General features: G+C 35.5%; 1 protein-coding gene across 1 annotated transcript in view; it reads left to right on the top strand.

Moving 5' to 3' along the window:
- TMPRSS15 (transmembrane serine protease 15) overlaps positions 1-14,790 on the top strand; it is a 120,249-nt gene that overhangs the window by 83,367 nt on the left and 22,092 nt on the right. The window contains exons 17-18 of the mRNA XM_055128728.1: positions 3,092-3,202; positions 4,908-5,037. Of these exons, the coding sequence (XP_054984703.1) occupies positions 3,092-3,202; positions 4,908-5,037 (241 nt within the window). The remainder of the gene's footprint in view (positions 1-3,091; positions 3,203-4,907; positions 5,038-14,790) is intronic.

Here is a 14,790-nt window from a genome sequence, read left to right as displayed (position 1 = left end):
GGCCATTTTTTAAATTGTTGTTGTTTCAGTATGCCTGAAACACAAGTTCCATTTATTTCCACTTAATAGAAAATAGTCTTAGGACTGAGTTGCTTGTGTAAGATTAAAAAAATACGAAGCGAATGGGCTAAATTGCAGGTCAAATCAAGGTTGTAGAATTCCAGAGTCAATGTTTTAATTACCATTCAAATTCAACTGAGTAAAATGTATCTTCATAACGTATAAAGCTTGGAATTTATAAAAGTTTTCTTATCTTATTTTGGGAGCCAGAGGAGACCTCTCAAAAGGTGCTTAGGAGACCCGAGGGCCCCACTGATAATTCTGGACCAACTGTGACCTTGTTTCAATGTTGAGGGAGGTGATGTGATAGTGATCCTGTCTGAAGTGCCAGAGAAAACCTGGTTATCAGGAGGTCTCTGGGGGGGCCCAGTTTAGCGTACAGCGGTACTCAGGGGGGCATGTGGTGTTAGGAATCAAACCAAGGTCAGACAAGTATTAGGCATGTGCCTAACTACTGTTCTATGTTCTGGTCCCAATTTTATTTTTTAAAATCAATAACTCTCATTAGTAAGCAATTGTCTAATTTAAAGATGCATGTTTTGACTTTACTTTTATAAATATGCTTTGAAATTGTGTCAACTCTTATTTACTAAGCTTATTACAGAATTTTTAGGTTTGCCACTCATTTAAAATAAATTAATTTACCTAATATTTAACAAACATCCACTCATTTGCTAGTCTGTGCCAAATATCTTGCCAAACATTAACATTAAGGGAATATTAAGATAAAGATCTTGACATTATGAATGTTGCCGCTATAGTTATTAACTAGAACCAAAGAGAATAAATAGAGCTTTATTTTTATTCATTATCTTATTCCATACTTCCCCTTTTACCCATATAAAAGGGATATCTCTGGCTGATATCTTCACTAGAAAAGAAAAGAAATTAGAAAAGAAATAGAAACTTCTAGTTTTTGGTACTAAATTTTCTTAACTGTGAAATAAAACTCACTTTTTAAGTATTAAAATGTGTGCCAACTGTTTACAATAGCCAGAATCTGGAAAAAACCCGAATGCCCCAGAACGGATGACTGGTTGAGGAAACTTTGGTACATCTATACAATGGAATACTATGCAGCTGTTAGAAAAAAGGAGGTCAAGAATTTTGTAGTCAAGTGGATGGGCATGAAAAGTTTCATGCTGAGTGAAATGAGTCAGAAGGAGAGAGACAGACATAGAAAGATTGCACTCATCTATGGTATATAGAATAACAGAGTGGGAGACTAACACCCAAGAACTGTAGAAATAAGTACCAGGAGGTTGACTCCATGGCTTCGAGGCTGGCCTCACGTTCCGGGGAAAGGTCAACTCAGAGAAGCGATCACCAACTACATTGTAGTCGAAGGCCATGTGGGGGAAGGGAGTTGCGGGCTGAATGAGGGCTAGAGACTGAGCACAGCGGCCACTCAACACCTTTATTGCAAACCACAACAGCTAATTAGAGAGAGAAAACAGAAGGGAATGCCTTGCCACAGTGGCAGGGTGGGGTGGGGGGGAGATGGGATTGGGGAGGGTGGGAGGGACACTGGGTTTACGGGTGGTGGAGAATGGGCACTGGTGAAGGGATGGGTTCCAAACTTTGTATGAGGGAAGTATAAGCACAAAAGTGTATAAATCTGTAACTGTACCCTCACGGTGATTCTCTAATTAAAAATAAATAAATTAAAAAAAAAAAAATGTGTGCCAAATGCAGCACTAAATCTTTAGTATCATCTGATCCAAAGCTTCTTCTGTCTCTCAACTCATGCACAAACCTTGGCAAACACTTAAGGTTAATAATGATGAAAGTATTGTTCTTGGCTTATCTTCCACTTTAGTTCTGTTCCATCTTCCAACAGTAAAACTCTTGGAGAAGAGGCACTCCAGGGGGAAAATATCTATTGCCACTGTAGTCTTGACTCCTGAACAAATGATTCCCAGACAAATGCTAGTTCATTTATAGAACAGAGCTATGGGTTCTTTGAATCATACTTTTCCTCTCCTAGCCCCATAAGTACATCATTGAAGGGATGGCAATGCACTTCCAAAGGAAACATTTTTAACTACGTTCAGCTGTTAAATACTGTCCATCAGGATTCATCACCCTTCTTCTGGGTCCTGCAGAAAGGCAGATCTCAGAATTATCTTTTCCTTCATCTATGAAGCCAAAATAAAATTCATGCACTGACCCACACATGGAGAAATTCAATAAATTTTAATGGATACCTTTTCTTCTAGCATTCACTGACACCAGGAAAGTTCCAGTCAACTTTCTGATGTCAGAATAAATGACATAGAAAGTTAACAGTAATATTTACTTATGGGGCTGTCTTCCAAGCTGTAGGAAGTTGAAGTAACCATCTTTCAGGAAATTTTTCATTATCGCTGCATTTAATCTCATACTTTCAAAAAGTGGTTTGTGTAGTGAATGTATTGGACTTGCTCAGGATCTGCATTAGGAAATAAGATGTAAAAGAATAGAAATTGCAAAGAATAGAATACAAATTGAGATGACTGGAACAGAACACCAAAAAGTAAACTCCATTTTAGATATATACATATATAGATGTATTCTATTTATTTATTTATTTTTTGGTCACATCTGGTAATGAACAGGGGTCACTCCTGGCTCACAAAGTCAGGAATTACTATTGCAGTGCTCAGGGGACCATATGGGATGCTGGGAATCAAACCCGGGTCAGTCTCATGCAAGGCAAACGCCCTATCTGCTGTGCTATTGCTCCAGCCCTGTATTTAGATGTATTTTGGACTGGAGCGATAGCACAGCAGGTAGGACATTTGCCTTCAACGCGGCCGACCCAGCTTCGATTTCTCCATCCCTCTCAGAGAACCTGGCAAGCAACCGAGAGTATCCAGCCCACCTGGCAGAGCCTGGCAAGCTATCCGTGGCATATTCGATATGCCCAAAACAGTAGCAACAAGTCTCACATTAAAGGATTGGTGTCTAGAGAGCAGATATTGGGTATAAACATTAAAATCGTCTGTTTGCCATTTCTTTCTCCTAAGCAGTAAATATTTTGTCCACATAGAACCTTGTAAGGAAGATAGTTTTCAGTGCAAGAACGGAGACTGTATTCCTCTCGTCAATCTCTGTGACGGTTCAACACACTGTAAGGATGGCTCAGATGAAGAGAATTGTGGTATGTTTTATTTTTAGGAAAATGTTTTTGTATCTATATTTAATTATATATGTGTTAAAAGGAAATTATGATTTTCTACTAGGACATGCTTTGATTTTTTAGATATGAAAATCTCCAGTGAAATTAGCTTTTCAAATTAAGAAAAAACTTAGCACAGGGGTGGAGCAATAGCATATCAGATAGGTTGTTTGCCTTGCATGCTGTTGACCTGGGTTTTATTCCAAGCATCCCATATGGTCCCCTGAGCACCAACAGGGGAAATTGCTGAATGCAGAGCCAGGAATAACCCCTGTGCATTATTCAGAGAGACCCAAAAAGCAAACAAGCAGACAAAAAACAAAATAAAGAAACAACAAAAAATACCTTAGCACAAAGCCTAGTTTTCTGGTTAAATCTGGCTATAAGAATAGCTTTATGAGTAGTAAATACTTCCTATGTCTTTTATTTATTTTGAAACAAATATTTAATTATAATAATTATGTGTCATACACTGTACACGTGCTGTAAATAAGCCTCAAATAGAAATTAAATCTATTTTAACTTTAAGAAACAGGCTTAACGTAACTTCCAAAGATCACATTACTATTAAGAGTTGGTGCTCTCTATCAATTTGAATGTTGTTGCTCTTACTCTACTCAACTTTTTAAAATGTAAAGTAACATTAACTCACAAAATAACAGTACGTCATCTATGAATGAAAGAAACTTACTTCACTAGGCTAATTTTCTTAACCTGATGTTTTACTTGTTGAGATAGGCTAGTTTAGCTTGAACAAACCCCTACCTGAAACAAATAACCTAAACAGTTTACACAGAATGGTCATAAGATGGTACAAACACAAATATAAGAAAATCCAGTAACAAAAGAATAAACGGAAATAAAACAGTTTCTGATGGAAGTCATCAGGGCATGGGGAAGGCTCACTTTGGGTATATATTCAGCCAGAGACTATATGCACAGCTTATCACATGGTGTGATAACACAGCCGGTAGGGTGGGTTTGGTTACTCCGCCCCTCTTGGAGAGCCTGGCAAGCTACCAAGAGTATTTTGCCCAGATAGCAGAACCTGACAAGCTACCCGTGGTGTATTCAATATGCCAAAATCAGTAAGAATAAGTGTCACAAAAGAGACTTTACTGGTTCCCCCTGGAGCAAATTGATGAGCAATGGGATGACAGTGATGCAGTGATACCTTTACCCTGACTGGAGTGATATCATAGTGGGTAGAGCAGTTTGCCTTGCATGCCTCTGACCCAGCTTCTATTCCTCCATACCTCTCGGAGAGCCCAGCAAGTTACCGAGAGTATCCCGCCCACATGGCAGAGCCTGGCAAGCTACCCATGGTGTATTCGATATACCAAAAACAGTAACAAGTCTCACAATGGAGATGTTACTGGTGCCTGCTCGAGCAAATCGATGAGCAATGGGATGACAGTGATACAGTGTCAGTGATAGCATTATTTTCTGCTTATGTAGTGCATTTATACAAATTTACTATATAGAACTTAGATACATTGCCTTTTTCATTTTATGTTTATATAAAAATAAAAGAACAAAATTAAGCTACTAACGTTGAATTTTCCAACTTAGTCTTTACAAAATATTCTTTAAAAAAAGTTTCTATACAAAATACTAAGAACCTTGCACATTTAAAGTATGTAATTTATTTCATCAAGTTAGGTCAAATTATTTATGTTCTCTTTAGTGCGTGTTTTCAATGGAACCAGAAACAGTGGATTAGTGCAGTTTAGAATTCAGAATATATGGCATCTAACTTGTGCTGACAACTGGACCACTCAGATTTCAAATAATGTTTGTCAGTCATTGGGACTAGGGTAAGTAATCACCCTTAATGCTCTTTTAAGAGATTCTCATACATTTTAGTTGGTATTCAGTAAAGCTTATTATGAATTTATAATTTACAGAAGTTATTAATTTATAGAAGTATGCATAAAATAAAACTCAAGTCATAATTAAATTTTCAAAAATTAGCCATTGCTCAATAGCCTTTACTGAATATTATATTCCTCTTTAGAAATATATCCTAAAGTATTATCTAATATAATTATTTTTATTTGTAGCCCTCATATATAAACATTTATCAAATTACTAATTTGACTATTATTTTAATAAAATTAAATGTTTCATTATATTTTCTATCATAATATGTATAATCACAAGGGCAGTGCAGAGAACATGTTTTTCTTATACATTTACAACATACTCACCATATTTCTTATGGAAAATTTAGAGCAGTATGCTGAGAATCAAATCTGGGTCGGCAGGGTGTAAAACAAACACCCTACCCACTGTACTATTGCTCCAGCCTCACCATATTTTTTTTTACCTTTCTGTAAATTTAAAACATAAGGAGGTAAACCATGGAAGACACTAACGAGCTAAAGTTTATTTATTTTAAACTAAAATTCAATCAAATCTAATTTACCTATTATTATAATTTAAGTCATAATATAGAAAATAATACTGAAACAAATATTTTATCACTAACATCAGTATAGTTTTATATGCTTGACTTATGTCCAGCTATGAAGTGATAATAAGACATGTCTATGTGATTCATTTTTTTTCTTCGCTTTTTGGGTCAGACCCAGTGATGCTCAGGGGTTGTTCCTGACTCTGCACTCAGGAATTACTCCTGGTGATGCTCGGGAGGACCATATGGGATGCTGGGAATCGAACCCTGGTCAGCCACATGCAAGGCAAACACCCTACCCGCTGTGCTATCGCTCCAGCCCCATTATCTGATTCATTCTTAGATTGCTAACATATAGTCTTATCCTATCTCAAAATATCAAAGCTAAATAAACATTTGTTAAATAAATCAATTATATATAAAAATTTATACATGTAAAATTATATCTAGCTATCAAACATATGCTAAAAGTTTTTTGATTAAAAAATCATCATCATCTTTCTTCTCTGAACTGGGGAATTCTTTTCTATTTTTTTTTTTTTTTTGCTTTTTGGGTCACACCCAGCAATGCTCAGGGGTTACTCCTGGCTTTGCACTCAGGAATTACTCCTGGCGGTGCTTGGGGGACCATATGGGATGCCGGGGATCGAACCCGGGTCGGCCGAGTGCAAGGCAAACGCCTTACCTGCTGTGCTATTGCTCCGGCCCCTTCTTTTCTATTTTTTAACATATTTTATAAGGTTATAAGTGAAAATAAGTTCACATCTACCCAAACCCTCAGTATTTGGTAATTTTCTTAAGTATTTCAAAAGCAAATCAAATTCAATTCTAATATAACTTTATTTTGAGGGACTTTTCCTTCTAATTCATTACTAGTCATTATGACAAACTCCTTTTACTAGATATACAATTTCAAAATTAATTTGTTTTTCACCGAAAATGTATTTCCACCTAAAATTAAAGTCTCACACAGTGGTAAATTCTTCAGTATAGTCCCAAATAGCTGTTTGATTTGTATTATACTGGCAGATTTGAACTGCATATGACAAACATTACAGCTAATCATAACATATACATTTTAACACAGCAAAAGGTACCAGGATCCCAGTTGAAATTTTAGGCATGCCTCAGAATTTCTTGCAGTTGGACTGAGGGCTTTCCAATGCTAACTGCTATGCTTTGAAAGTGGTAATCCCCTAGCCTCAAATCTCATCAAAGTGATTTCAGTCACAATAGAAGATGTTCCTAACAATAACAAAGGGAGTTAATCATCCATTAAAAGAAAATCATCAGTTTTGTGTGTATCAGTCAGAAAGTTTATATGTAGTATCCTCTTATTATACGTTATATTTCATATTCTAATGAACGCTTTTCAACATGAGTAGATTTCAGACTTAAAGAGGCTGGCAGAAGGGTGGGCTATTGGGGGAACAAAGATTTTTGATGAAGAGTCCAAAACACACTGAACTGGCAGTTGTTTACTTATCCTCGATTCAAGTAAAGCACTAGGTAAGTGGCATGGATTTCCAGGTCCTACTTTCTCTTTGATTTTGGCTCAATAGCTAGTTCATGCAGGTGAAGTCACTTGTTCTCACTAATAAAAATTGCCAGTGATGCTGGGGAGCTGTTTCCATATATTCAGGAACTAAGTGTGTAAAGATTAGACTGAGGAGATTGATCTTGACCTTGTTTCCACAACCGATGGACCCAATGCTCTAGATGATTGGGTTTTCACTGTACAAGAGTTTGTTTTCCAACTCAACACCTTTTGAAAGCTTGGTTATAAACCTCTGTAGGAAGCATTTTCCATTCAAGTTTTTGAATACAAACTAATTCCTGTAGGATATATGGGATCGGACAGAATTGTATACGAAAACAAAAATGATTATCTTTTTGTTGGAAGCAATTTTTTCGTTCTTTAGTGAACTCAAAAGAAACATATTCGCTGTTTGCATTATGCTCATTCCTGCATTTGCATAAGAATATATACTAAAAAAAGAACATACATCTTTATGATTTTTCAGCAGTTGCCAATATAAAGGTGTTATTCTGATTACTTCCAGTTCATGAATCCAAAAATTAGTAGAGATGCTGTACTTGTTCCATGGATAATTGAGACATTGATTTTGCTTTAAATGTGGTGACAGTAGTGTAGATACTATAGATTATTACCATAAAATATGACAAATCACCACATATGCAGTGTGCTACTAGAAACCTACTCAGTTTGGGCATATAAGAGAAAGCTTCCTAGAAAACTGTGTAAGCTGAGTGGATAACAGCCAATTCCACACAACGGTACTATCTATTTACATGTTTCTTCTCCAGCCAGATTTTACTCTCTAGTTCACTGACCTCATTTCCTATGACTCATTTTCCTTGCAGCTGGAGACAAGCGTAAAGAACTATATTTTTCTAATGTAAAGCAAGTAGTACCTATCACTGCCTCTAGACATAGTATTTCTGATGAACATCAGGCACTTGACGTTTTTTTTCCCTGAAATGAGTCAGGTAATCTCTGTAAAGACTTTAATCTTTGGGCTTGCACTTATTAAATAGTCTCCATAGTGCTGTAGTAATTGAAAGAAAGTTATAGCCTTAATGAGAATTTGTCTCGACTTGTTCATGGTAACTGAAAGAAAAGTTAGCAAGTTTGAAAATGATGTGTTAGCTACAATGGAAAGTAATTTAGGAGTCAATTTATTAAGAAGGCACTATAGTCGCTCAAGATTATTTATGCAGATAGGGTACAAAATGCAATTCCCCGCAGATTCTAGTAAATCATGTGAGGCAGATTTCATCCACCGTCCCTTTTTAAAATGAAACATTTTCATTCCCTGCCATTTATAGCATGCATAAGTAAAACAGTACTTGAATAACATTTTCATGGTCTCTGATAAAAGAATGAAAGAAAACATTTTATACTTATATAAAAAATAAATGATAAAGAAATTTTGGGGTAGTCATTTTTAAAGTGATATTTTCTAGGAAAGGCATTACCCTGTTACTAACGCAATAAATGAACTCTGCAGTTGATTTGCCTTGCTAAGTCATTAGAACTTAGAAGACATCAGCTCTGTACAGCTTTACAAAATTTAGTAAATGTTCATGTCTTAAAAATAGAGTTAGTTATATGCATCCCTATTAGAAAGCCTATGAGAAGTTGCTATTCACTTTAAATCCCATAATAATCCTGTACAAGAGAACTTCATTTCGAATATCAGAAACATCAAGTTGAGCCTCTCATTCTCAGACTCAAACAAAGAATGGAATTACTTCTGTGTTCTTCCGTTTCAGAGGCAGTTGGAAACTGTTGGGGGATAAAGGATATATATATATATATATATATACATATATATATATATATATTTAATAAGCCTTCCAAATACATATAACTAAATGACTGAAACACTATAGCCCTTCTATCCACAATTTAGCACCAGGGTCTGTAAAATTGAAATAAAGCAACTTCATATTACTTAGGAAGTTAGTAGACAGATAAACTTCTATGCATGCTCCTGTTCATATTCCCTATCATAACTCCCCAATTTTCAGCTAGGTGTGAAAAATTTTTACACAAAACGCCAAAAACGAGAATTAGTGAGAATGGTTCCAACATTAAATGTTTGATTTTTGGTTAATGTTATCTAAAAATTATGAAATAATATTTCCTGGTTTAACTTTTGTTTTATAAATTAAGCACATTTTGCTATAATAGGATGGATAGGGGAGAGCTATGGGCAAGAGGTTGGTAAAAATTAGTTTACTTGGTTTGATTAACTAAATTCAAAGCTTATTTTTTGCCTTGAATAAAATTACAAACCTGATTTTTACTATTAAAATTGGAAATACTAATGAAAAATAAGATGAGAAAAATTAGTAGCAAACAAACTACTAACTTAGTAACTTTCTGTCACTGTCACTATCATCCTGTTGCTCATCAATTTGTTCAAGCAGGCACCAGTAACATTTCCATTTTGAGACTTGTTGTAGCTGTTTTTGGCATATCCAATATGCCACGGATAGCTTGCCAGGCTCTGCTATACGGACGAGATACTCTTGGTAGCTTGCTGGGCTCTCCGAGAAGGGTGGAGGAATCAAACTTGGGTCCTCTGCATGCAAGGCAAACGCCCTACTTGCTGTGCTATTGCTCCATCTCTAAGACTCATATTTAATGGGTATATTATCTAGTAGGATTGGGGGAACCATAGTGATTAGATAATGATGTCTGCTTTAGACAAGGATTGAAGGCAGATATGAAGCAAGTAAAACTCAGCTGCCTATGAAACTAGTTTTAAATTAAGAAAATCTAGACTTGAACCCCAACACTTACTTTCAGAGTAGTCAGTGGGTCCCAACTCTGACTTTGGGACCAAATAAGCAGCACCTTCATTAGTTAGGCTGCATAAAAAATATTAGATTTATATTTTCTATTATACATATAAAAATATAAATTATGGAACTGCCTTTTAGACATTTTGATCAGAAGACTCTAGCAGAGCCCTTTGACCTGTATTTGAATATGTCTTTCAGAGCACTGTGATACTTTGTAAACTTTGAGAACCACTTCCTAGGAAACACATTCTTACCCATTTTTGTGTCTTAATAATTCTTTGTTAATTCAGTGAAACTTATATATCTATACTTCATCGGGTCATACTTTTAAGTGCCTAAAATAAATTATTTTAATAACTTAAATATTAAATATATCACATTGCAATATGAATTTATCAGTGTATTAAGTAAGATGGGGCTGGAGCAATAGCACAATGGTTAGGCATTCGTCTTTCATGCAGCCAACCCGAGTTCGATAACTCTGCCCCTCTTGGAGAGCCCGACAAGCTACTGAGAGTATCGAGCCCATGAGGCAGAGCCTGGCAAGCTACCCATGCGTATTGCATATGCCAAAATTAGTAACAATAAGTCTCTCAATGAGAGACATTACTGGTGCCTGCTTGGACAAATAGATGAGCAATGGGATGACAGTGACAGTGACAGTGATTAAATAAGATAATCGGTGGTCTAATGGTCTAATGCTTACTGCATTATCATGAATGAGCATAAATGTTATGTCTAGATGAATGCTTTAGTTGTAATGTGAAGCAAAGATAACTTTGGAGTTTCTTTTGGTGATAAAACTATATGTGCTATAAATTAATACTGTCTTAATAAGATAAGTGTTTATTGGATGAAAGACTAAATTTTAAAGAAAAAGGCTAATAAAATAATGATGTAATTAATTTCCATCCAGTTACAACTTCACATTTATTTCATCATATATTACTAGTATATGTAGCCAAAACCGGTAACAAGCTGGGTCTCATTCCCCTGACCCTGAAAGACCCTCCAATGCGGCACCATTGGGAAGGACGAGTAAAGAGAGACTTATAAAATCTCAGGGATAGGACGAAGGGAGACATTGCTGAGACTGCTCGAGAAATTCGAAGATCGATGTGATGATGATGATGATGATGATTATGATGATGATGATGATGATGATGATGATGATGATGATGATGATATTACTAGAGGGTTCTAAAACCTAACCTAGATCCTCTATGATGGACAGAGGTCTTGTGTTACGGATACTGCCTGGGGGTAAGAGGGAAGCTGGGGACAATGATGGAGAGATGTTGGCACTGGTTATGGGATTGCAGCTAGAACACAGTAGACCTAAAAGTCTATTATTGATAGCTATATAAATAAAATACCAAAGCATAAAAATAATTAAAATAAATTAAATTGAAAAAAAGAGACCCAGGTCATTATGATGGAAACATCATCTACATCCTGGGAACCATAAACCTTTATGTTATTTTGGTAAAAAAACAAAAAATTTGTACAAAAATTCTCCATAGTTTGGTTTCTGCTGACAGAAGAAAGCAATGTGAAACAAAATATCAAACGTTTTTGCAAGTGTGCTAGCATTAAATACACTATTATTTAATGTATTTTATTTAATCTATCTTTGATTTCAGCTAAATGAATCCTTAGTTTGTTGTTCTGACACCAGTCTGTCTTAACTTTTATGGGAAAATGTGTTTCTCACAATAGCAGAAAAGAAAGTAGAGCATGTAAAACGACTACAATAAGGAATTCATTATAAGGTACAAAGAAAACATTTTTGGCTAGGTTTTCACCAATCAAAAGCTGGTATTATTTCTTGCCTGGAGAAATTTATTTCTGATTTTTCCACTAAATGTTTAAATCATATTGTTGAGATTATAAAAGGCGTATTATGTACCCCTAAGTGTTCTTGAGAGAATAGATACATATTCAAGCATCAGGCAGATTAATATAGAGAAAACTTGAGAAATTTATTTTAAAGAATATCTGCTTGTCCATGGGAGAGACATAGCAAACTGGATGACTCATATGTCATCTTTTAATGGTTTACATACCACAGAGGACTTTTAGAGAAAAAAGAAAAAAGAAAAAAGAAGCAGCTCAATTAGGAAAGTTACCCAAAAAAAGCAAAGTAAAAAAATTAAAATTCTCTCTTCTCCCCTGATTAAAACTTCCCTGCCAGTAGTCCTTAAGCGAGATGCTTTTTTTATTTAAATTTTGTTTTATTGAATCTCCATGAGATACACAGTTACAAAGCTGTTTAGTTATGCAATGTTCCAACACCGATCCCTCTACCTCCACCAGTATACATTTCCTACCATCAATGTCCCTGCTTTCTCTCAGTCATCCTTCCCCCCAGCCTGTCTTTATGGCAGGCACTTTCCTAGACACTTTGCCTCTCTCTCTCTCTCTCTCTCTCTCTCTCTCTCTCTCTCTCTCTCTCTCTCTCTCTCTCTCTCTCTCTCTCTCTCTCTCTCTGTCTCTCCCCTTTTTGGCATTGTGGTTTGCAATACAGACACTGGGAGGTTGTCATGTTCGTTCCTTTACCTATTTTTAGCACTCAGTACTTATCCGGAGTGATCATTTTCAACTATCTTTATCATAGTTGTTAACTATCATATCATAGTTTTCTATATCCCAACACCTTGGAAGATGTTTTTATGGAAATATCTCTGCCGAGATAATAATTCCGTCTTTAGGGTCCCTCCTCAGAATGAGCCGTTAGCCAAAAATACATCTAAGTATGGCAGATATTTGCCATCTAACAATATTATTTTGTGTGAACTGTCATTTGTTTATATTGATATGGTGGAGGTTGTTTGGTTTTGGTTTATGTTTTGTATTTGCAGCACTATGGTTTACAAATTGCTATGGGTAGGATTTCATATGTGAACTATTCCAATACCAAACCTTCCACCTATGTGTCCACTTTCCTCCATAATTACCCAGTGTCCCCTCAAATCCCCATCTTTATCTCTTTCCAAGTTTCCCTGTGGCAAACTTCCTACTGAAGAGCAGTTTTCAGTGTCTATTGCCTTTGGATATTTGTTACTACCATATTCTGTTTCTTTATACCTCAAAGTTTTTTAAACCAACACAGTATCTTTATAGTTTCCTTAGATCTGAGTTCTTTGCAGAGTGGGGTTGTTCCTATATTTTGAAATAGACCAATAGGGAAGAGGTAAACATTCTCCCTGTGAAATTAACCATTGTCTTCTTATTTCTTGCTTTTTTATTTCTAAAAACGATTTTAAAAAATATTTAGTAAATAATATTCTATTCTATGGAAACAAGACTAACTTTTACTAAGATTGATAAAATTATATAATACTTTCATTCTCTTTTTAGATTTATTCTCTTCTGCATTCCTTTCTTACTTTTTGTCTTTGTTTTTACATATTTATTCCTCTTTTTTCTTGCTTATTCCTTTTATTCCTTTCTCATTCTTTATACCTATAGCTTTTCAAGAAACTTAGGTGATTTATAAGAAAGGATATAATCCATAAGATTAACCAAGAAGTAGATAAAAAAAGAAAGAAGGAAGCAATTTAAATAATATACAGGGTCTATAGAACTATCCTGTTTGTCTGAAATTCCTGAATACTGACCAAAAACAGGGAAAATAAAGATCATAAATCTTTATTCTGAAATAATATGTATATGTCATTTCCATAGAGAAAATAGATTTCTCACTATGAAAATTTCAAAATTTAACATATGTTTCTTATTAAATAATAATGTATGAAGATTGTATGCTTACAGGGAGGAAATGTCACTGAAAGTGCGGAAAAATTATAGACCTCTTTAAAAACATTAACTCTAATAATAGCTGAGAAAGTAGTGTTACAAATTAGTGAAGAGTACCCTCCAAGGGGTGAAGACCATCTTGTCCAGTAGGTTGTCCAAAGAGATCACGTCTGTTTAATATTTACCCATAAATATCACTTCTCTCAGCCATGTTTTTTTGTAGAGATATCCGGAGTTATCATTCTTCCTTAAAACATCACATCTGTCTCATAAAAGAAAGCTACTACAACTTCTTTCATTCTAAATATAATGACTTGCACAAAGGTCACCAATTAGAAGGAGACATTCTTTCTTTTAGTACATTTTGTGTATAATGTGTTATGAAAGTGTAAGGGTTGAGATATGAATGTATAAAATAAAGTTAACCTGTTTTTTGAGAACAGTCATAGTTCTTGGTGAGGACTAGACACGTACTGTGAATGTATAAATGGAAAAACAGTTGGAGCTGAAATGTGTCCAATTCTAGCAGGATAGTTACCTGTTTGCCCACATGTCCTGACTGCCCTAGTAGGAAGCTTTGCCAGCTTCTGCTTCAAATCCCTTTTCTTCAACATCCCCTTGACTGCTAAAATGCTTTCCCCAAACTTCTGGCCTGTAAATCATGACCTTCTTTCCTTTCATTATGAAAAAGAAGGCCATCTTTCTCCAATATTTTTTTCAAACTAATCCTACCTGGCTCCATCCATGACTTAAACATGTTGGGGTGTAAAATGAGCTACTGGGCCTGACTACAGCATTTTCAACATTCCTTTTCATTTTCCTGAGTCTGTGTCTAAAAGCTTAAAACAGCCCTACGTAAACTCCGGCTTCCCTGAGGAATTTGTATGAGAGTCAGTACAGTCTGAAGAGCTGGACAAAGAAGGGAACCATAAGAACAGCTGAGGAAAGAAGCAGGTTAATATTCTGCAAGATGCCTGGAGATACCCTTCATTTCTCTGTGAATTTATCTATCAGTACTTAGACTCTATTTATGATATCAAAAACAACAAGATTGATTGCC

The sequence above is a fragment of the Sorex araneus genome, chromosome 2 (genome assembly GCF_027595985.1).
Source record: "Sorex araneus isolate mSorAra2 chromosome 2, mSorAra2.pri, whole genome shotgun sequence".
NCBI lineage: Eukaryota > Metazoa > Chordata > Mammalia > Eulipotyphla > Soricidae > Sorex > Sorex araneus.
Note: the sequence above shows the minus strand (reverse complement) of the source record. Positions and strands in the feature narration are given on the sequence as shown.